Genomic DNA, 22,808 nt, shown 5'->3' with positions numbered 1-22,808 from the left:
CCTTGCCGGGACATGGAGACGCCTGGTCTCAGGTGATCTGCTGGGAGACTGGAAGGAGGGCCAGGGAGAACTCCACGAAAGGGGCGGGGCCAAGGGCGGACATCCTGGCTCTGAGGCCACGCTCTGGCCTTGGCCAATATGGTGACTCCATAGGAGGAGGGAAGGTGGTATGGATGGCCATGGGGCCCTGGTGGGGTGACCAGGGGTCCGGCCGGGCCACTTAGGGAGTTGGTGAGAGGAAGAGGAGGGAAGGGGCAGCCAGATCAAGGAGCTCAAGCTCTCTTCTGAAGTAGGGGCCAGCACAAGGACTCAAGACCATCATGGGGAAGGTTTGTGTAGTGGAGGAAAGAGAATGGAGGCTGGAGGCCAGGTAGGAAGCAGAGGCTGGAGCCCAAGTGAGAAGGAGGATGGAGCTGACTGGGACAGCCATCAGGGTCAGGCTTGGACAGCAGCATAGGAGAGCCAGGTGTGAGGGCCAGACCTGTAGCCCTGGCACTCAGGAAACTGAGGCTGGAGGGTTGGAGGCCGGCCTGAGCCACATAAAGAGACCTTCTCCCAAACAATGAACAAAGCCAGCCGGGCGCTAGTGGCATAGGCCTGTCATCTTACTCAGGAGGCTGAGATCTGGAGGACCAACATTGGAAGCCAAGCTGGGTGCCGGTGGCTCATGCTCGTAATCCTAGCTATTCAGGAGGCTGAGATCTGAGGACCACAGTTCAGAGCCAGCCTGGGCCTCGGCTCTCCAATGAACCACCAGAAAACTGGAAGTGTCACTGTGGCTCAAGTGGTAGACCACTCGCTTTAAGCTGAAGAGCTCAGGGACAGTGCTCAGGCCTGGAGTTCAAGCCCCACAACTGACAAAAACAAACAGATTGGAGGCCAGTCCAGGCAGAAAACAAGGCCATGAGACTCTTATCTCCAATTAACCATCACAAAGCTGGACTGGGGGCATGGCTCAAGTGGGTAGAACACTACTAAAGAACAACAACAACAAAACCAAAGCGTTTTTTCACAGAAGCAAAATGTGACTCAAGGGAAGCTCTGAAGGGGTCTTGGTGGGGGAGATGGGATAAGAAGTCAGGGAGGTTTTGAACCCTGAAATTGAAATGCAGAGGGTGGCTTCCAGCTTTGAGTCCCGCTGAGACTCTCCAGCACAGCGGGCAGGCTCTCCAGGTGGACACATTTTGCTGGCAGGTGGGAATACAGGTCGGGTGCTGGGAGCTGAGTCTGCGCCCCGGGCTGCACACAGCACACAGGGACAGAAAGCTGAGACAGGGCCTTGTCCTTCAAACACCCAGAGGAGCACGGACACCAGAGCTCTGGCTGGGTTGAGGCGCCATTGGTCAGAAGGTTGGAGAGATCTGGATAGCTGTTCGGATATGGATGGAGGGAAACGAGTTTAATTACAAAATGACGCCCTTCTCTTTCTTCCTCCTAGCTGACAGGATTTCTGGGGATAGCATTTGTTTTTGTTTGCTGTGTGTGTGTGTGTTGCTGGTCCTAGGGCTTGAACTCAGGGCCTGGGCACTGTCTCTGAGCTTTTGTGCTCAAGGCTAGCGCTCTACCACTTTGAGCCACAACGCCATTGCTGCCTTTTGGGGAGTTCATTGGGGATGAGTCTCCTGGACCTTTTCCTGCCTGGGATGGCTTCAAGCTAAGATCCTCGGAACTCAGCCTCCTGAGTAGCTAGGATGGCAGGGGTGAGCACCGGGCACCCGGCTGGAGGTACCATTTGTACTGAGATGTGTAAAGTGGTGTGCAGGAAGGTGCACGTGTGTGAGTGGGAGGGGAGCGGGCACAGGCGGAAGCGTCTCAACAGTGTGTTTAGGTGTTGGTGTGCACACACGTGTGTGTATACACATGCTGGCATGTGTTGGAGCTTTTTCTGTGTATGTGGTACTGAGGAATCGATCCCAAGGCTTCATGCATGCGAGGCAAGCACTCTACCACTAAACTACATTCCCAGCTCCTAGAAAAATAACCTTCTTCTCAGTGCATACCATGAGATGTTGAGACATCCCTATTGGCTCCAGCCTGGGCCTTGTGCCTCCAACACCGGCCCCCTGCTGCCTGGTGGGCCTGCCGTCCAGGTAGGGGGCCCTGCAGCGAGCAAGTCAGACCTAGACTCCCCAGGCTGAGCCCCGCTGGGCCTTCTAACCACGACCCCCGCTGGGCAGGAAAAAGGCCTTGGGAAGACCCAGGCCTCTTAACTCAGGCAGGTGCCCACTCCAGCCTGTCTTGAGTGGGGCCTACTGCTTTGCTCCCAAGGGCATGGCCCTGCCACCCTGGTTGCCACCTCGGATTGGGGTTCTAGAATGGTAGGGTGCTAGATGAGCACTGGGCATCTGTCTCAAGGGTTTGGAAACGCTGTCACTCTTCTCTCCTTTGTGGACCTTGGTTTTCCCTTCTGCAGGCTGAGTGCAACTGTGCCTGATCCCCCTCAGTGCTGATAATCAGGGAATCTGTCTGTCTATCTATCTATCTATCTATCTATCTATCTATCTATCTATCTATCTATCTATCTATCTATCTATCTATCTATCTATTTTGGTGTCAGTCCTGGGACTTGAACTCAGGGCCTGGGCACTCTCCCTGACCTTTTCCCCCTTCTCCTCCCAAGGCTAGTGCTCTACCACTTGAGCCACAGCTCCATTTCTGGCTTTTTGGTCGTTAATTGGAGATAAGACTTTCCCGCCTGGGCTGGCTTCAAACCATAGTTCTCAAATCTCAGCCCGCCTGAGTAGCTGGGACTCCATGCATGAGGCTCCCATGTCTGTCTGGTGAGGGAGCCTGTCACCCAGGAGAGGGTTGGGCCACCAGCCCTCCTCTTCGCCTGTCCATGGGGTCGGGGCTGCACCTGCAGTGGCAGAGCACTTCCCCAGAGGCATGCAAAGGTGCCAGGAAGGCTTGTCTGCCTCCCCTATCCCCCAAGGTACCCGAGAATCCCAAGAGCTCGCCAGGGTCCCTCAGACAGACCTCTCAGGGTCCTGCCCCTGCAAGCCCTTTTCCTTGAGCCCGGGGGGTCATCTGCAAAAGCCAAGCAGCGGCATGTGCAGAGCCTAGGGATCATCTGCAAAACACAAGCGGCCGCGTGTGCAGTGGTGGTGTGAGGGTTCCCCGCATTCATTCATAGAGCACAGAGCGTGTGCTCCACTCCTGGGAAACGTTTGGGAGTCTGATGAGCAGAGGTCGCCGAGTCACCCGCGATGCCTCTGAGCACTCCGATCGGGGATGAGGAGGGGCCAGGAGGCTGAGGAGGCTGGTTTCCCCTGGCTGACTCCTCTCAGCCGGGCTGGCAGGCGTGACGGACGCTGTCCGTGGTGCTGAACGCAAGCTTTGGCTCTAGCCCGGGCCAGGTTTTCAGAGATCTGTGCAACCAGCTGGTAAAGAATGGAAGGACAGGCTACAAGACCAAGGGCAGATCCCAGCGCCTGAGTAGTGTCACCCCCGCTTCCTGAGCCATTCCTGGCCTCCCAGGGCCCCCCTCCCCCTTTCCCCCTCCCCCTCCTGTGCAGATGCCCAGCTGTCTTCTGCCCAAGCTTTTACCCATCCAATGGGATGGCCAGTTTCCTGAGGTCAGAAATGCTGAGTTCATCTGTGATCTATCTGTATGCTGATCAATAAGGTACTGTCCCCTCCCCCACCGCCCCTCCGTCTTCAGCCGCTGGCCCTCCCACATGCACGGTGCCCCCCCCCACTCCAGCCCCTCTCCGTACTTTCTTCTCTGGAGAATTTTAATCTTCTGCTTCTGCAAATCTGTTTTGTTTTCTCACTGTATAATATAGGGCACAGATCAGAACTTTTACAAACAGATATCAATTCATTTCACCCTTAGGATTTTGCTAGTTAGGTACACACACACACACACACACACACACACACACACACACACACACACACACACACACACACACACACCCAAGACTGAGGATTGAACCCAGCCCTTTTGTGCTAGATAGGCAGGTATTCTGCCACTTAAGCTAAACTCCTGGCCCTTTTGATTTTTTTCTTTTTTCTTTTTTGTCAGATGTGAGGCTTGAATTCCGGGCCTGGGCACTGTCCCTCAGCTCTTCAGCTCAAGGCTAGTGCTCTACCACCTGAGCCAAAGCGCCACTTCTGGTTTTCTGGTGGTTAATTGGAGATAAGAGTCTCACAGACTTTCTGGGATGGCTCTGAACCATGATGCTCAGATCTCAGCCTCCTGAGTAGCTAGGATTGCAGGTGTGAGCCACCGAGGCCTGGCGATTTTCTTTTTGTTGTTGTTGTGCCGGTCTTGGGGCTTGAAGTCGGTCTGGACGCTGTTCCTGAGCTGCTTTTGCTCAAAGCTAGCACTCTACCACTTGAACCACAGTGCCATTAACAGCTTTTTTAAAAATGTTGAGTAGTTTATTGGAGACATGAGTCTTATGGACTTTGGTAGCTGGGCTGGCTTTGAACCATAACCCTCAGATCTCAGCCTCCTGAGTAGCTAGGACGACAGGTGTGAATCACGTGCGTCTGGCTTATTTTTTTTTTTCAGGCAGGCTCTTTCTAACTTTGCCCAGACTGGCCTCACACTGCGATCTTCCTCCTCTTGACCTCCTAAGCTCTTGGGGTTTCCAGGTGTGCACCCCCAGGCCTGACTTGTGATTAGCATCATCAGATAAGTGAGGAAACTGAGGCACGTGTGGGTAAATGATGGCATAGGAATGGAACTGGAGTTTGGAACCTGGCCTCAGATCCATGCTCCTTCGCCCGGTTCTGCTACACCCCAAGCCGTCCTGGGGTGATCCCAGACAGGCAGAGAACTTCCAGCGTTTAGACCCCAGCCCGGATCAGCCACCAGCAATATCTTGAGCATCTGGAAAACTCGAGATTGAGACAATTAGTCAGAATGTAAGGAAATGGGTGTTTTTGCCTCATGTAATTTAGTTTTATGAAGACCACTAAATGCAAACATTCTCCTGTTAATTACTGTCTTGAATTTGGTCTGTAATTGAGGGAGCTGGGGGGGTGGTGGAGCAATGCGCTGGAGAGGCAGGCCTGCCCGAGTCAGCATTCCCCGCCGCCTTGCGCCTAATCTGTTAATTTTAGAAACTCTTCTAGCCTGGGTGTATTATTAGCTTTATGTACAGAGGAGCACGTGGGCCCTTGGTGGCTTCTCTGTGCTACAGCATTGGGGTTTTGTTTTGTTTTTTGCTTTTTTGTTTTCTTTTTCCCCCCCCCCCGGGAGATTAAATGGACAGGAATGGTAGCGTGCACGCATGGTGTGTGACACACTGTGTGTGTGTGTCAATGGTTACCCGCCGAGTGCATGCAGCTGCTGGTGAGTGGTGTGAATGTGGCTGGGCGGTGCTTCCAACTCCAGAACATTCCATAGTAGTTGGTGCCATTCTCCTAGGCCCCAGGCCTCATGGGCTAGTGCTGTGTTCTTTTCAGGAGGGTGTGGAGGCTGTGTGTGTGTGTGGGGGTGCCCTCAAGGCCCAGTGGGTTCTTGGAGAAGGAGAGAACCCCCCCCCATGAGGCCCCTGTCTTGAGATCCTCAAGGGCTTGACTTTCAAAGAAGCTTCTAGAAGCTGCCTCTGGATGGCGCCCTTCCTGCCCATGCTGGCCCTGCTTCTCCACTCCCGGCACCACGTTGACTCTGGCAAAGAGAACAATTTGCAGTGAAGTAATTTCTTGGCAAGCATGGAACTCTTCAGGCCGAAGTCCATCCAGATTTTGGGGAGACCCCCCCCTGAAGACTTGAGAATACTGGCCTGTTCCCCACCCTGTCTTTCCTTCTGGCCGAAAGGTCACTTATCCTGGAGGAGGATGCTTGCTTCTGCCTGACCTGTGATCTTTGTCCAGCAAGCTGTGGGGCTCGGTGCTTGGGCAGGGGCCTGGGCGGAGCGGCCAGGCCTCGCAGGTGTGGGTCTGGGCGTGGCAGTGCTGGCTGCACACGGCAGAAGGCCTTTGCCAGTTCTGGGGGCAGATCAGCCCCAGCGCAGACTAAAGAGCCGGCTGTGTGCCACCTCGCTCTGCTCCACCTCTCGGAGGAGCTCTGCCCCGAGACCCTGGTAGGCAGAGGGTGCGGCGGGTGCTTCTGGGCCCCAGGGGAAAGGGGTGCAGTGAGGGGGGGTGCCCTCGAGGGCTAGTGGGTTCTTGGAGGTCGAGTGGGGCATCTGATGGCTGGGAAGAGAAGCCCTGTGAGGAAGTGAGATGGTCAGACATTTGCTCAGTAATGGGGGTGGGGTTCCAGGGAGCCAGCTGAGGGGGAGGGGCAGATCGGAATGACAGGAGTCATGGCAAAGTAGGGAAACTGAGGCCCAGGGTGAAGAGGGACCCCTTCAGCGTCTCCTTGTATTATCCACGGCAGAGCCTGGACTAGGGCCAAGGACTCTTACCTCCCGGGCACCGGGCACAGGCCTGGACACCTCCTTGTCCTCTGGTCACGGTGTGTGTGGCATGTGCCTGGAAGCCCAGCCTCCGTCTGGAGGAGCTGGGGTGATCGGACCCTAAAACAGCCTCTCTTTCCCTCCCTCGGGGCCCCTGCATGCTTTGCGTGTCAGCAGAACTCTCCTGGGGGGAGGGGAAAGATGGAGGAGGTTTGTCCCCCCACTGCAGGGCAGAGGGCATTCGTAGTGCATGAAGAGCCTCTTCCAGCCGGGCACTGGTGGCTCACGCCTGTCATCTTAGCTCCTCAGGAAGCTGAGATCTGTGGTTCGTGCTTCAAAGCCAGCCCAGGCAGGAAAGTCTGTGAGACTCTTATTTCCAGTAAACTACTCAGAAAAAAAAAAAAAAAAAGCAAAAAACCAGAAGTGGTGCTGTGGTTCAAGTGGTAGAGTGCTAGCTTTGAGTACAGACAGGCTCAGGGGCAGTGCCCCAGGCCTTCAGTTCAAGCCGCAGGACTGGCAAAAAACAAAGCAAAACAACTATATACACAAGACTTCTCTGGCTCCTATTGGCTCACCCTTGGAGCACCCTCCCTTAGTCTCTCCCCTCTCCTGGTGACTCGAGTCCTGTGTTTTCCCCGGCAGATTTTACTGGGACCTGACCATGCTGCTGCTGATGGTGGGAAACCTGATCATCATCCCTGTGGGCATCACCTTCTTCAAGGACGAGAACACCACGCCCTGGATCGTCTTCAACGTGGTGTCTGACACCTTTTTCCTGGTCGACCTGGTCCTGAACTTCCGCACGGGGATCGTCGTGGAGGACAACACTGAGATCATCCTCGACCCGCAGCGCATCAAGATGAAGTACCTCAAGAGCTGGTTTGTGGTGGACTTCGTCTCTTCCATTCCCGTGGACTACATCTTCCTCATCGTGGAGACGCGCATCGATTCTGAGGTCTACAAGACCGCCAGGGCCCTGCGCATCGTCCGCTTCACCAAGATCCTCAGCCTCCTCCGCCTCCTGCGGCTCTCACGCCTGATCCGATACATTCACCAGTGGGAGGAGGTAAGTGGCCAGACCACCCGTCTTCTGAAATCTCAGGTTGCTGGACACGACTGTCCAATTGTAGCAGGCATACGTACTCCAAGAGGACAAATACTAGTCCTTTCTGGACTGCATATCACGTGTGTGATGCTGCCCAAAGCATTTGATACACACTGTCCCACCCAGGTCCATAGCAACCATAAAGGGTGCCACGTGGGTGCACGAGAACTTGCGTTTAGCGCAAGGAAACTGAAAAGTGAAGCGATTTTACCCCTGGTTACATGCCTGATGATTGGTGAAATGGCAGGCGGAAGCGGCCAACTATAGATACACACATGGGAGAGGAGACACAATTGGGGTTGTGTAAACTCCAAAGGCCAAAAAAGGGCCATTTGGGGGACATTTGGAGCTGTGGGGTCCTGACGAGAAAGAGCTAGGGAATGCACCTGCCTGGATTGGGCAACCTCTGCTCAGCCCTGGTTAGCTGCTGCTGTGGAAGAATGGCCTCAGCGTTCTTAGAGCTACAGATTCAGCATGATGGAAATCTGATTTTGGTAAATTTTTTCTTGACAGTGGTTTTATTTATTTATTTAGTCGGTCATGGGGCTTGAACTCTGGGCCTGGGCTCTGTCTCTCAGTTCTTCAGCTCAAGGCGAGCGCTCTACCACTTTCGCCACAGCACCACTTCCGGTTTTCTAGTGGTTTATTGGAAATAAGAGTCTCATGGACTTTCCTGCCTGGTCTGGCTTTGAACCGCAATCCTCAGATCTCAGCCTCTTGAGTAGCTAGGATGACAGGCGACCGGTGTTCACAGTGGTTTTACATTGGCTGTTCTAGAGCAACCCAGGAGATGAGGCTCTGTAAGAATGTGATGGGGGAAGGGAGGAGCAGGGGGGGGAGAGGGAGGGAGGAGACAGAGATGGGCAGCCCTTGAGGGCAGGGCATCAAAGTTCAGTGGGGATTGGCTGAAACCGTCTGTGCCACAGCTGGGCATTTCCCAGTCAGAAGAAAAGAGCTGGAATGTCTCTGCCCACAAGGCAGTCTGCAGGGCGCTCTCAGGCCTCAGCCAGCAGCCTGGCCAGCCTCTGCGCAGGTTGTGGCCCCTCCCCCAAGATCCTGGGTTCCTTTGCACAACATTACAACAGAAACTAAGTCAATGGTGGCTCCTGCCAGTAATCCTAGCAAGTCAGGAGACTGAGTCCTGAGGATCCTCGTTTGAAGCCAGCCCAGGCAGGAAAGTCTGTGAGATTGTTATTGCCAATTAGTTGCCCCTCAGAAAGCTAGATGTGCAGGTGTGGCTCAAGTGGTAGAGTAGCTGCCTTGAGCTAATAAATAAATAAATAGCTCAGGGACAGCACCCAGGCTGGAATTCAAATCCCAGGACCACACATTAAAAAACCAACAAACACGGGGCTGGGAAGGTGGCTCAGTGATAGAGTGCTTGCCTCACATGCTTGAGGCCCTGGGTTTGATTCCTTAGCACCACATAAACAGAAAAGGCTGGAAGTGGCGCTGTGGCTCAAGTGGTAGAGCGCTAGCCTTGAGCTGAAGAGCTCAGGGACAGCACCCAGGCCCAGAGTTCAAGCCCCATGATGGGGGCCTAGTTACTCTGGAAGGGTGAGTTCTGAGGATCTCAGTTCAAAGCCAGCCTGGGCAAGAAAGTCTGTGGGACTCTTATCTCCAATGAACCACAAGAAAACCGGAAGTAGTGCTGTGGCTCAAAGTGGTAGAGCACTAACCTTGAGCTGAAAAGCTGAGGGACAGCGCCCAGGCCCAGAGTTCAAGCCCCATGACCAAAACACGAAACAAACAACAACAACAAAAACACCTGCAAATGAGTTTTGAAGAACCCTAGCTCATCCGTGGGCTGGGTGCTTGTCTCTAGAGGAAAAGATGTGGCCAGTGACCTTGTTGGGAACCCAGAGGTGTGTTTGTCACTACTGAGTACTTGCTTTGACACCTGCAGGCCAGCCTGGGGGTTCTGGGGTTGCGGGTGAGGGGCTCTGTGACCCCTTCCTCTGGGCTTGGAGAGGGCCGTGCTGATGGGGATTGTCGGCCGGGTCTGTGGGTCCCCAGTCTCCAAGAAGGCCTGAATTGCGTGGAAAGGCCACGATCTGGGTCCACAGTCCCCGCCAGCACCGCTCCTCCTCCCCACGTGGCTGCTGCACCCACGGCTGACAGGCGGGGCCCTTGGCAGATTCAGGTCAGAGTCATCGCAAACACGCGTGTCTCCGAAGGGCCTATACCAGCTCGGCAGAATGCCGCCCCCCCCCACACTGGCAGAAATACACTTTTGTGGCTTGGAGCATTTGCATGACTCCTGCTGATAAACAGGGACCATGACTCACTGAAGGTCGGGAGGAAGGACGGGCGGGAGCCGAGGGATCTGCGCTCCCAGGAGCATGGCAGCCCCTGGTCCAGGTAACAGGATCCCGGTGACTTTTTTTTCCTGTTGCATTGTGGGCCTTCAACTTGGGGCCTGGGCATTGTCCCTGAGCTTTTTTTTTTTTTTTTTTTTTTAACCTAAGCCTAGCACTCTACCACTTTGAGCCAAAAGCTCCACTTCTGGTTTTCTGGTGGTTCATTGGAGATACCCTGTCTCACAGACTTTCCCGCCCAGGCTGGCTTTGAATCACGATCTTCAGATCTCCGCTTCCTGAGTAGTTGGGATGACAGGTGTGAGCCTCCAGCGCCTGGCTCCTGGTGGGCTTTCGAATTGGAACGGCACATTGGAGACCCAAATTAAACCCCAACTCCACACTGTGTGAGCGTGTGGCCCTGCTCTGCTCCCTTGACTCTGAGCCTTGTTCTCTTTATCTGCAGAATGGGTGACTATAGAATCTGATGTTTGTAGAGACCTTCACCCTGCTGTAAAAAAAAAAAAAAAGCCACTTAATAGCCAGGCCCTGATGTAGAAGAGCCATTTAAAAGCCAAGCCCTGGTAGGGCATGCCTGCCATCCGAGCTACTCAGGAGGCTGAGATCTGAGGACTGTGGTTCAAAGCCAGCCTCAGGAAGGAAAGGCCACGAGACTCCTATGAATTAATGAATTGCCAAAAAGCTGGAGGTGGAGCTGTGGCTCAAATGGTAGAGCACCAGCCTTGAGCTGGACAGCACCCAGGCCCTGAGTAAAAGAAGTTCTTTAATAAACACTCCTCCCCCAATGTGTTAGCAGCAGGCCATTGGTTACTCGTGGTACACAGGGCGGGGCTTAGCCCCCATTCACCTGGCGAGGAGACTGATCCGATCCGAAGGGGCCGCTGTGCCACTCAGTGGTGGGATCTGTATGACGGAGGATCTCCCTTCTGTTCTGCTCCTCCGATGCCATGAAGCTCCCTCTGGTGCCCTTCACTGGGTGCCCTGCCCCCACTCACTCCAGATGCTCACCATCCAGCTGTGCTCTGACCTGCGTGGGGGACACGGGGGGGGGTCGGATGGGTTGGAGATCCCTGAGAGGTGGAGGGAGGGGGTGGGGGGAGTCTGCGGTCAGGATGGAGAAGGGACAGTGGGGGGGGGGGAGAGGGGGTCGGGGGATGGCCGCCCCGCGCTGTGAAGGAAGGAGGAAGGCATTATTTCCCAGAATGCCCATCACAGGTAGAAATGCAAGACCCTGCTGGCTTCTCCACTGCCCCATTTGTCATCAATGGCGCCTCCGTGGAAGCCGCAGCGACCCCTGGAGGCCAGCCTTGCTCCCCTGGTAGTCCTGGGCCCTTGCGGGGGGTCGTGGTCATTCATGCCAGGAGCTCAGACCCAGGGCTGCCATCTGCACAGCCCGGCTCCATTCTGGACCGTCCAGACGTGGTGAGCTAGGCTGTGTGTAGCCTGGGCCTTGTCGCTGGGAAGGCAGAGGCCCCAGGGGGCCCTCGGGGGGTCCTGACCTGGACATTGCTACTCAATCTACTTGGCAGGCAGGGAGATCCCAGGAGGCCAGATGGGTAGCTCTGTGCCCCCCCACACACCCCTGCACACCCTTATCTCTCCTACCAGCTGCAGAGGAAATTGCTTTGAGCTCATTTCTCTAGGCGGCAGGGCACACAGCCCTGAACCCCTGGGATTGGACTGGGCTTTCCCAGCTGGCTTCATGAACCCCATCTTGTCAGCCCTCTTGGGCCCCAAGTTTCTCTCAGGCTCAGCTTGCTGGGGAGGGCTGGGGGGGTCGGGGGGGGGTGGTGTCCGGGTCACAGGAGCGCTCTGATCTCTTCCTTGCTGGGCTTCCGTTTCCTCAGCTAACGGCGTGCTGGTGTTTTCTGAGGCTTGCCCCCCCTACCTCCCTCTCCTCTCCACTACCCCCCCCCACCTTCCCTCTCCTCTTCATCATCCCCCCCCCCCAGCTCAGGCTCAAGTATCTCTTGGTAAAAACAGAACCTGTGCTGAGGTCCTGCTCGTGGCTGACAGGGCTTAAAGGAAGGCGCTGGGGGGGGGGGCTAGGCGAGGACGGTGCTGGCAGGGACCCCAGCCTCCGTCTTTCTGTCCCCGGGAGATCTAGGTCAGCAGCCTCCCTGCCTGGCCTCCCCCAGCCAGCCTGGCCCTCCCTCTGAGGTGTGAGCTTGTTACAGGCTCCAGGGCTATTGTTAGAAACCTCGGTTGCCCCCTCCTCCCCCCTTCAGCTGTTCCCCTGCACTCCAGCGACCCATTCCAGAAGCTTCTCTTCTCCCAGCAGGCTGGAGGCAGGATGCCAGGCCTGAGCGGCTGGGTGGACCCTGATGGTTCCTCCAGCTGTCAGCCTCGGGGGCGCAGTGGGGCGAGGTCGTGGGGTTGGAGGGAGGCTGGGGCTGGACCCTGGCTGCAGCGGCATACCGTGCCTCCCGCCGTGGGTCCTGAGAGGCCCCGGAAGTTCCTGGTTTTCCAGGTGGAGCAAATGAGGCTCTGGAGAGGAATGCAACAGGTCCCAGGAAGAGGAAGCCCCAGGCAGCTTGACTGACCATTTCCGGTGCTGGGAGAGGAAGGGAAGGGAAGGAACCCGCTATGCGCACACTACCCACGGTGAGCCACGTGGACGTGATTCCCAAGGCCGATCTGGGAGCTTGCAGCTGCTGACCCATTCCACAGATTAGGAGAGTGAGGCGCAGGGGAGGTGTGGCAGGGGAGTGGGCGTGGCCTCCCAGAGGGTAGGAGGGGCCTATCTGCCTGGCGAGGCCTGGGGCGGCCTGGGGCGACCTGGAGAGGAAGATGCTCGGCCCCCCCACCCTCCCCGAGGGAGAACCAACATCGTGAAAGCAAGTTTTAATGAAATATAAAGAGCAAGGCAAATATTGACCCAGCGCAGCTGATGGGCAGGTGGCTGGTCCCGCAGCCCGTGGTCGGCGCACACAGCCTCGAGCCGTTTCTCCCAACAACAGCCAACCTGGCTCTCAGCAACCACATCCTGGGTGCTGTCCAGTGCTTGGGATGCGGCCAGTGGCGTCCCCCTGGAAGCTCGGATTTGGATCTGCAAGGCTCTGCAGTCAGAACCTTGCACCTATCCTCCACCCGGGCCCTCGTTCACCTGGCGGGGGGGGGGGCTGTGCTGTGTCTTCCCAGCGCACCCCCAGATTCCCAGTGCCACAGAGTGCTCCACAGCTCCTGAGCCCTGCGTCGGTAGTGGCAAAGGCAAAAAAGGAGACAGAAAAGACGCCATCTTGGAAGAAAATCAATTATGAAGGAAAGAAAAAATGAAAAAGTAGGCAAAGAAGAATTGAAGACATTGTGTGAACACAGGCCAGCCCAGATGCTTCTTTCTCTGCGAGCCAGAGCGGCTGGTAGACAGGAGTTGGGATTGAGGCCTGGCCGCCCCGGCCCGGCCATACAACATTACCTCCCCAACAACATGCGTTCATTCAGCTAAGCATCTACACAGATATCCGAGCAACTAGCAGGTGTTTGAAAGGCCTCCCTGCTAAGCATGGAGGAATACCGAAGTGCAAAATGCAGAAAAGAACTCTTTATCTCATAGAGTATTAAGCCAGATAGTAAATGTCAGTTTTTAAATTATTATTATTATTACTTGGCAGTACTAGGGTTTAAATTCAGGGTCTTACATTTGCTAGGCAAGTGCTCTACCACTTGGTTTTGTTTTTAGTTTTTTTGGTCGTGGGGCCTGAACTCTGGGCCTGGGCGCTGTCCCTCAGCTCTTCAGCTCAAGGCGAGCGCTCTACCACTTGAGCCACAGCGCCACTTTCAGGTTTTTCTGCTAATGTAGTGCTGAGGAATGGAACCCAGGGCCTCATGCATGCAAGGCAAGCACTCTACCACTGAGCCACCTTCCCAGCCCCTGCTCTACCACTTGAGCCACACCACCAGGCCTTTTTGTTTGTTGAGGTTATTCATTTATTATGTGTGTGCTTGAACTCAGGGCCTGGAGGTCTTGTGTGGCTTTTTCACGCAAGGCTAGCACTCTACCACTTGAACCATACCTCTACTTCTGGCTTTTTTTTTTTTTTTTGCTAATTGGAGATCAGAGTGTCATGGATTTGTCTGCTTGGGCTGGCTGTGAACTTCAGCCTTCAAATCTCAGCTTCCTGAGTAGTTAGGATGACAGGCATGAGTCACCAGTGCCCAGCATTTAGGTTATTACTTTTTTTCAGATAAATTATCTTGTTGTGCCCAGGGTGGCCTGGAACCACCATCTTTTAGCTCTCCATCTCCGGAGTTGCTGGGATTATAGACGTGTGCTACCACCACTGGCAGTAAATGTGATTTTCCTGCCACAGAGGAAATGAATCAGGCCAAGAGTCCATCCCCGGGGAGGGTGGCCGGGAGGAGCTGGGCCTGCTTCTCACAGGGCTGTAGGGCCTTTCCATGAAATGGCTGTCAATAGAAGGAGCTGAAGGAAGAACATACAGCAGGTGGGAATTAGCCACGTACTGAGGCCAGTAAGAACTGGCTGGGGCCTGCAGATCTCCAGGGCAGCTGCAGGAGGGGACCGCGCGCACAGGGAGGGAGGTGGACTGGTTGGAATCCAGGCCACAGAGGCCACGGGAGCCACAGCCTGCAGGTGGAGTCAGAGTACCACAGCCCTCTTGATGTCCTTTTTATTTTTTTGGCAGTCCTGGGGTCTGAACTCTGGGGCTGGGCGCTGTCCCTCAGCTCTTCAGTTCAAGGCTAGCGCTCTATCACTTGAGCCACAGCACCACTTCCAGGTTTTTCTGCTTATGTGGTGCTGAGGAATCGAACCCAGGGCCTCACGTATGCAAGGCAAGCGCTCCACCACTGAGCCACCTTCCCAGCCCCCACTTGATGTCTTGAAGGTTACTTTCTAGCTGCTCAGCTGGACTGGAAGGCCCAAGAGTCTAATCGGGGGGTTCTTCTGGGATTGGACTGGAGTAGAAAATCTGGAGATGTCTCTGCAGGATGTGGGCCCAAGGGCCTAGGCTGAGCAGATGCGACACCAGTGGCACTAGATGGGAGACAGGGAAGAGTGGGGGTTGGGACGCGTCCATCTGGAGACAGATCATTGAGCATTAGGAGTCGGCCTGCCTCTGGGACCCCAGCCCGGTCTCAGCAGGGCCCAGCTCCGGGCCTTCCGTCCTGCCCACCGTGGACCACTGTGCCCATGGCCTTGATCTTCAGGATCAGGACTGAGAAGAGGGAATTCTGGAGCCTGTCTCTTTGGGCCTCACCTTTCTTCTTCTGAAATGGCTTTCCATTAGATCTCTGGCCCAAAGCCCCTTTCCAGAAGCAGTGCATTTGCCCACTGTTGAGGGAGCAGAACTAAAGCTTGGTGGCTGGAGCCACCCCAAGCCCATTCCTCCTTGGCCAGGACCTCTACAGGCCTGCCTTAGACTCCCCAGCCCTGCCTGCCTCGCTGTACCATCCCCATGGTGACTCCTGCCAGACGCCAGCGTGCGTAACGTCAGGAAGGGGAAGCGAGCAGGGATACTGGGCAGGTCCACGCTGCCCTGCCACAGCCTCCTTGGAGCCTCAGGAGTGGAGGGGGGCTGGGGGCCGGGGCTCAGGGGGCCGCCATCCTTGATGCAAGCAACAACCCCCCCAAAAAAACACCCTAGAGCATTACTACTTACACTTGCTAAGGGAAGATGAATTATTAATAACAACTTAGCAGTTCATTACGGCTTGTAATTTATCCAATACTTCTCTACTCAGTATTAAGTAAGCACTTTATATGTATAATTTAATCTTTTTGACAACTCGTTCCGCTAAGACGTTTTTATCACCATTTTCCAGATGACAAGAAAAACATGATCAGAGAGGTTGGGTTTATATTCTTTTCAAGATCAGTGCGGCTAGGAGTTGGGTAGATTCCGGGCCTGGGGGGCGGGGGAGGAACGTGGAGCCTGTGGCCCAAGGCTGCTCCCCCCCCCCATCTGAGGGCTGACTTTGCCCTCACTGTAGGCTCCTGGGCTGGATTCAGAGATTCTAAGTTCCAGCCCTGGGCCTGACTCTAAACCATGGCTCCTGGAGAGCATCCTGTATCCACAAGGTTATCTCGTGCTCGTGCTGGGGCTTGAACTCAGGGCCTGGGCACTGTCTCTGAGCTGCTTTTGCTCAAGGTTAGCATGTAAACCGTTCGAGCCAGAGTTCCATGTCTGTGGTTTGTCTTTGTTTTCCCCCTTTGGGGATGGGGATAGTTTATTGGGGATCAGAGTCTTATGCTTCCCTGCCCTGGCTGGCTTTGAACCATGATTCTCAGAGCTCAGCCTCCTAAGTAGCTGGAATGGCAGGTGTGCGGCTGGTATACCAACAAGGTGTCTTCTCAGACTGTGCATGGTCTACACTAGGATCCACATAGTCTGACGGTTGTATCTCCTGTAGGTGACCCTAGGCCCGCCCCGGGCCCCCTCTCTGGGACCCCACAGCCTGTAATTCTTACCTCTTGGGGGGGCTCAGGCCCAGCTGTCTCTCCTCTGATCCGGCCTGGCCTGCGTGTGGCCGGCAATGGTGGCCATGGGGCGGGGCGGCGCCTGCGCCCCTCACCCCGCACCTCTGCCGGCAGATCTTCCACATGACCTACGACCTAGCCAGCGCCGTGGTGCGCATCGTGAACCTCATCGGCATGATGCTGCTGCTGTGCCACTGGGACGGCTGCCTGCAGTTCCTGGTGCCCATGCTGCAGGACTTCCCGCACGACTGCTGGGTGTCCATGAACGGCATGGTGGTGAGTGCGCCCCGCCCCCCGCCTCCCCCGAGGGGCCCTCGTCTCCCGGACCCCGTGCCCGATGCCATCTGCAGCCCTTGGCTGTGAACTGTCGCTGCCCCCTTTCAACCATCGCAGCTACACAGTGTGGCCTGATGCCATCCAAGAAGACTTAAGGCCCCCGGGACCGGATGTGACCTCAGATCTGCTGCCCCCCCCTAGAAGCTGAACCCCAGGAATTAGACATCTCTAGCCCACACGGATGACCAGATTATTAGACAGGAACATTTTCTGCTCCAGAGGTAGAGCTGGGATGCCTGGCTCCCAGACAGACAGACAGACACACACACACACACATACACACACACACATGCACGCACGTGCATACACATGCACACCAGCCATGGAGAGGCAGATGGCAGCCTGGCCTCCCGTCCCCTCCAGCCCTGCAGCTGGGTAAGTACCTGGAGCCCTAGAAGCCATGAGGAAGAGCCCCCCCACCCCCAGCCCTGCTTGGGCAGGAACAGCCTCCCATGGGGGTGGAAAGACCCTCCTCTCCCCCCAAAAAAATCCAAACCCGTGAGCCTTTCTCTGGCTGTGATGAGCTACTGATTGTCCTCCCCGCCTTAGGCAGTGTGTGGTTTGGTCTGAAAGCAAATGCCCAGGGCCCCAGGGGAGGGAAAAAGAGACCCCAAGGTCTTCCAGCATCCCACAGGCCTTTGCAGAACAGCCTTTTGATGAGCTAAGTGTAAATGAATGCGCCCAGCCAGGCCTGGGGATTGAGCCTCCCCCTCCCCCCCCGTGCCCCTCCCCCAGAGGCTCAGCAATGCGTCTGGAAGCTCCCCTTCCTCCCCTAAAACATAGGCAACTCGGGGGGGGGGCTGCCCTTGGGCTCCCCAGACCCCTTCCACTCCCGGGAGCCAGCCAGCTCTGCCCGCCCTGCCCTGGTGTGGACTGAGCCGCTGTGCTCAAGGCAGGAGCCCAGCCCTGCCCAGCACGGTTGACCTTGAACTTGGCCCTGGCTTCTGAGGTCCTGGGCCTGCCCCCCTGCAGGTGCTGCGGGCAGCCCGGTGCTAGGGGAGTTCGCAGGGCTCAGGGCAGGGACGGCAGGCGGGCACACTGGCTTGGGTTCCTGCCAGTGGGGAGGGGGCGGGTGTGTGTGGGGTCACTGGTGACTTCCCGCGAGGCACAGGGCCTCTGGATGGGAAGGGGACAGGCCCCTGGCACACTGCATTCCGGAAGTGTGCCCACGCCGAGCCTTCTTGGCGACACCACCGGCTGGCTTTGGAGACAGATATAGCCACGAGCCTCCTCGTCACCTCCTCTGCAGGCCACCTCTGAGGCAGTGGGAGCGGAGCTAGTGGCCACAGCCCCGGGTGGGTGGACAGGCTTCCTTCCATGGGGTGGGGGTGGGGGTTAACTTCCACTTGAATCGTCAAAGGAGGACCAGGTTTGGGGGGCTCTGACTGCCCCGCTGTCCCCCAGCCCCCGGGGGGAGTGTCTGGTTTTGTAGTGAAGGTCAGTAGGGGCGTGGGCTTTGCTTAGCAGTGGTTTGGGGTGCGAGTGGGCATATGTTGACCAGCTAGGGACAGCGAGGTAGGGGAGTGATTCAGCTTGCAGAACTTGCTATTCAGCCAAAGAGGCTCCAGGCTACCCCGCGGGGGCTACCCTGGTCTCCTCGCTCCCATTTCCAGCTGGATCCCTGTCCCTCACTGTAAGAGGAAATGGGGTCTCCCTGTCCCTCACCATCAGCCAAAGCAAGAACCGGTCTGGGGGGGTGGGGAGCCCCAAGTTTAGCCACTGGGAAAGTCAGGCTGGGGGGGCAGCAAATCTAGGGGGCGAGCGAGCAGGGCCCCGCCTGCCCCTGGCCCAGCCCGTTCAGCCCGGTGCCCCGTCCGTCCGCAGAACAACTCGTGGGGGAAGCAGTACTCCTACGCCCTCTTCAAGGCCATGAGCCACATGCTGTGCATCGGCTACGGGCGGCAGGCGCCCGTGGGCATGTCGGACGTGTGGCTCACCATGCTCAGCATGATCGTGGGCGCCACCTGCTACGCCATGTTCATCGGCCACGCCACCGCCCTCATCCAGTCCCTGGACTCCTCTCGGCGCCAGTACCAGGAGAAGGTAGGCCGGAGCCTTGGCCAGAGGGAACAACGCAGGGGCAGCCCGCGGGTGCCAGCCCTGCCTGTGATCTAGGCTGCGGGGTGGCGCTGGGGACACCTCCTAGATGAGATTTCCCATCAGCTCTCTGGCCTGAAACCCAGAAAGGGCCCTGTGAGTCTCTGTGTGCACGTGCTCCTCAGTCCTTGGGCTTGAACTCAGGGCCTGGGCACTGTCCTTGAACTTTTGTGCTCAACGCTAGCGCTCTACCACTTGAGCCACAGCGCCACTTGTGGCTTTTTTGGTAGATCATTGGAGATAAGGGTCTCACAGATTTTCCTGCCCAGGCTGGCCTTGAACCACGATCCTCAGCTCTTAGCCTCCTGAGTAGCTGGGATGACAGGTGTGCGCACCAGCGCCCGGCTCCATCAAGGCCTCCTGACTTGTGCCTGCCCTCCTCCCTCAGTGGCGTGTCAGTCTCTCTGTTGATCCTTCAACCAGTAGATCTTTCTGGGTCTTTGCTCAGCCTGTCAGTGTTCAGCAGGTCCCAGGCCTATGTATGGCTCACTTGGTTTCCATGATGACAGCGCTGGGTTTCCTTCCTTCCTGGCCTGGCCCTCCTCCCCTCTGGTAGTTTGTTGAGGCGTGACGACCTTCCACGCCGCCCTCACACGTGTCCATGTACGAACTGCAAAGGCTGGGCTTCATTCTCAGCTCTGGAGGGTTCCATGCGTGTCCCCTATCTCCCGTCACATCTCCCCTGCCCCTCCGCTCCAGATCACCACCCTTCACGCAGACACTGAGGCAGAAACCCCAGCTCTGCTGTGGATGCCCGCCTCCGAGCAGGCGGGCCTCTCCCTTTAGTCCACCCCAGCAGCGACCCCAGGCCACTGCTGCAGCTTCCTGATGATCTCAGCCTCGCTTGCAGACTGACCAGCAATGGCTGTTACCTGTCCATAAGGCGGTGGATGGGTGTCTGGGAGGTTCTGCGAGTCAGACCCTTGATGCCACATTGACAGAGTGAGCAGTATTCATCCGCTCTGCCAGTCCACTCCGCACACAGCAGTGAGCTGGGCGTGGTGGCACACACCTATAATCCCAGCATTCAAGCAGGAGGATCATGAGTTTCAGATCAGCAAGACCCCACTGCAACAAAACAAGGAGAGGGCTCAGGAGAATCTGCAGAGCTGGGGGGGCAGGCTTGCTGAGGGGAAGCAGCGGGAGGAAACGTGGAAGAGAAATTCCAGGCCACTCAACATGGCAGAGAAGGAGAAGTCAGCCAGGTTGGGCATGGTAGCGCATGCCTGTAATCCTGGTGCAGCTGGGCAGGCTGCCTAGAGGTGACCACCTTTCTCTTCCTCCCAATCCCCCCGCCCCACACACACACAGTACAAGCAGGTGGAGCAGTACATGTCTTTCCACAAGCTCCCTCCCGACACGCGGCAGCGGATCCACGATTACTACGAGCACCGCTACCAAGGCAAGATGTTCGACGAGGAGAGCATCCTGGGTGAGCTGAGCGAGCCGCTGCGCGAGGTGAGCTGGAGGGGAGCCTGGGCGGGGGGGGGTGGGGGGATGTTCCTCCACCCCCCTCCTTCCTGCATCCTAACTCCGACTCCCCCCCCCCACACACACAGGAGATCATCAACTTCAACTGCCGGAAGCTGGTGGCCTCCATGCCGCTGTTCGCCAACGCGGACCCCAACTTCGTGACGTCCATGCTGACCAAGCTGCGCTTTGAGGTCTTCCAGCCCGGGGACTACATCATCCGCGAAGGCACCATCGGCAAGAAGATGTACTTCATCCAGCACGGCGTGGTCAGCGTGCTCACCAAGGGTAACAAGGAGACCAAGCTGGCTGACGGCTCCTATTTTGGAGGTGAGCTGGCTAGTGGGGATCCCCGAGTTCTGGCAGCTTTTATCAACAGCGCAAGTTCATCGTGTCTCACAGCTCCAGAGGCTGGGACTCGGCCAGAGGTTGGGGTTCTCTTGAGGGGCCCCTTCGCGGTCGCAGATGACCGCCATCTTGCTGTGGCCTCTTCCCATGAATGCTGTGGCTCTCAGCGAGTTATTTATCATTCATTCATTTGAACTCTGGGCCTGGGCGCTGTCCCTCAGCTCTTTTTGCCCAAGCCTCGCACTCGACCATGCTGAGCTCCAGCTCCACTTCTGGTCTTCTGGTGGTTCATTGGAGGTTAAGAGTCTCAGGGATTTTCCTGCCCTGGGCTGGCTTTGAACCACGATCCTCAGATCTCAGCGTCCATAGTACTTAGGATGACAGGTGTGAGCCACTGGCGCCGGCCACTTCATGAAATTTATGCCAGCTGCACCGGTGTGATATGGTCACCTCCCGAAGCCCTGCCTGCAGATCCCGCCCTGAGCTGGCGTTTCAGGTCATCTCCGGAGTGTGCAGAGAGCGCAGCTGACATACCTCTGTGGTAGGGAGGTGTGGGTGTCTACTGTAGCTTCAGCCTAGGATGGTGCATCGAGGGCCTGTGAAGCCGCTGTACCAAGCAGCGGGCCCCAAGATCAAGGCCCTGGTGCTTCTCCCATGCGGAGTCCTCCCCAGGCTGAATACTGTCTTGTTCTGAGTTCTCCCCATGTTTAGTCCTCCCGTGCTGAATCCTCCCTGTGCTGAGTCCTCCTTGTACTAAGTCCTCCCCATGCTGAGTCCTCTCCCTGCTGTGTCCTCCCCATGCTTGAGTTCTCCCCATGCTTGAGTGTTCCCCGCGCTGAGTCCTGTCTGTGCTGAGTCCTCCCCCTGCTGAGTCCTCTCCAGGCTGAGTCCTCTCCAGGCTGAGTCCTCTCCAGGCTGAGTACTCCCCACACTGAATCCTCCCCACGCTGAGTCCTCCCCACGCTGAGTCCTCCCCACACTGAGTCCTCTGTGCTGAGCCCTCCCCATGCTGAGTCCTCCCCACACTGAGTCCTCTGTGCTGAGCCCTCCCCATGCTGAGCCCTCCCCACACTGAGTCCTCTGTGCTGAGCCCTCCCCATGCTGAGCCCTCCCCACACTGAGTCCTCTCCCGTGCTGAGTGCTCCCCACACTGAATCCTTCCCACGCTGAGTCCTCTGTGCTGAGTCCTCCCCACACTGAGTCCTCTGTGCTGAGCCCTCCCCATGCTGAGCCCTCCCCATGCTGAGCCCTCCCCATGCTGAGTGCTCCCCACACTGAATCCTTCCCACGCTGAGTCCTCTGTGCTGAGTCCTCCCCACGCTGAGTGCTCCCCACGCTGAGTCCTCCCGTGCTGAGTGCTCCCCACGCTGAGTCCTCCCGTGCTGAGTGCTCCCCACGCTGAGCCCTCCCCACACTGAGTCCTCCCCACGCTGAGTCCTCCCCACACTGAGTCCTCCCCACGCTGAGTCCTCCCCACATTGAGTCCTCCCCACGCTGAGTCCTCCCCACACTGAGTCCTCCCGTGCTGAGCCCTCCCGTGCTGAGTCCTCCCGTGCTGAGCCCTTCCCATGCTGAGTCCTCCCGTGCTGAGCCCTCCCCACGCTGAGTCCGCCCCGCGCTGAGTCCTCCCCACACTGAGCCCTCCCCACGCTGAGTCCTCCCCACACTGAGCCCTCCCGCGCTGAGCGCTCCTGTCCTGCAGAGATCTGCCTGCTGACCCGGGGCCGGCGCACGGCCAGCGTCAGGGCGGACACCTACTGCCGCCTGTACTCGCTGAGCGTGGACAACTTCAATGAGGTGCTGGAGGAGTACCCCATGATGCGGCGGGCCTTCGAGACCGTGGCGCTGGACCGCCTGGACCGCATCGGTGAGGGGCCGGGGGGAGGCGCGGTGGGGGGGTGAGCCCCGGCCCGGTGGGAAGGGGGGAGACCGAGCCCCGGCCCGGTGGGAAGGGGGGAGACCCAGCCCCGGCCCGGTGGGAAGGGGGGAGACCCAGCCCCGGCCCGGTGGGAAGGGGGGAGACCCAGCCCCGGCCCGGTGGGAAGGGGGGAGACCGAGCCCCGGCCCGGTGGGAAGGGGGGAGACCGAGCCCCGGCCCGGTGGGAAGGGGGGAGACCGAGCCCCGGCCCGGTGGGAAGGGGGGACCCGCAGCCCCCCAGCCCCCGGCCCTGGCCTGAGCCCCCGCTCGCGTTCCGTGACCCAGGCAAGAAGAACTCCATCCTCCTCCACAAAGTGCAGCACGACCTCAACTCGGGCGTGTTCAACTACCAGGAGAACGAGATCATCCAGCAGATCGTGCAGCACGACCGCGAGATGGCGCACTGCGCGCACCGCGCCCA

At 57.4% G+C, this 22,808-nt stretch overlaps 1 protein-coding gene across 1 annotated transcript in view; it reads left to right on the top strand.

The window, feature by feature from the left end:
- Hcn4 (hyperpolarization activated cyclic nucleotide gated potassium channel 4) overlaps nucleotides 1-22,808 on the top strand; it is a gene marked incomplete at its 5' end in the record, with an annotated part of 37,287 nt that overhangs the window by 13,338 nt on the left and 1,141 nt on the right. Inside the window, 7 exons of the mRNA XM_013011919.1 lie at nucleotides 6,999-7,422; nucleotides 16,333-16,494; nucleotides 18,379-18,597; nucleotides 19,963-20,109; nucleotides 20,211-20,451; nucleotides 22,172-22,336; nucleotides 22,673-22,805. Coding sequence (XP_012867373.1) covers nucleotides 6,999-7,422; nucleotides 16,333-16,494; nucleotides 18,379-18,597; nucleotides 19,963-20,109; nucleotides 20,211-20,451; nucleotides 22,172-22,336; nucleotides 22,673-22,805 — 1,491 coding nt within the window. The remainder of the gene's footprint in view (nucleotides 1-6,998; nucleotides 7,423-16,332; nucleotides 16,495-18,378; nucleotides 18,598-19,962; nucleotides 20,110-20,210; nucleotides 20,452-22,171; nucleotides 22,337-22,672; nucleotides 22,806-22,808) is intronic.

This window comes from Dipodomys ordii, unplaced genomic scaffold (assembly GCF_000151885.1).
Source record: "Dipodomys ordii isolate 6190 unplaced genomic scaffold, Dord_2.0 Scaffold15, whole genome shotgun sequence".
In the NCBI taxonomy this organism is placed as follows: domain Eukaryota; kingdom Metazoa; phylum Chordata; class Mammalia; order Rodentia; family Heteromyidae; genus Dipodomys; species Dipodomys ordii.
This window is presented reverse-complemented; position numbering and strand designations above follow the sequence as displayed.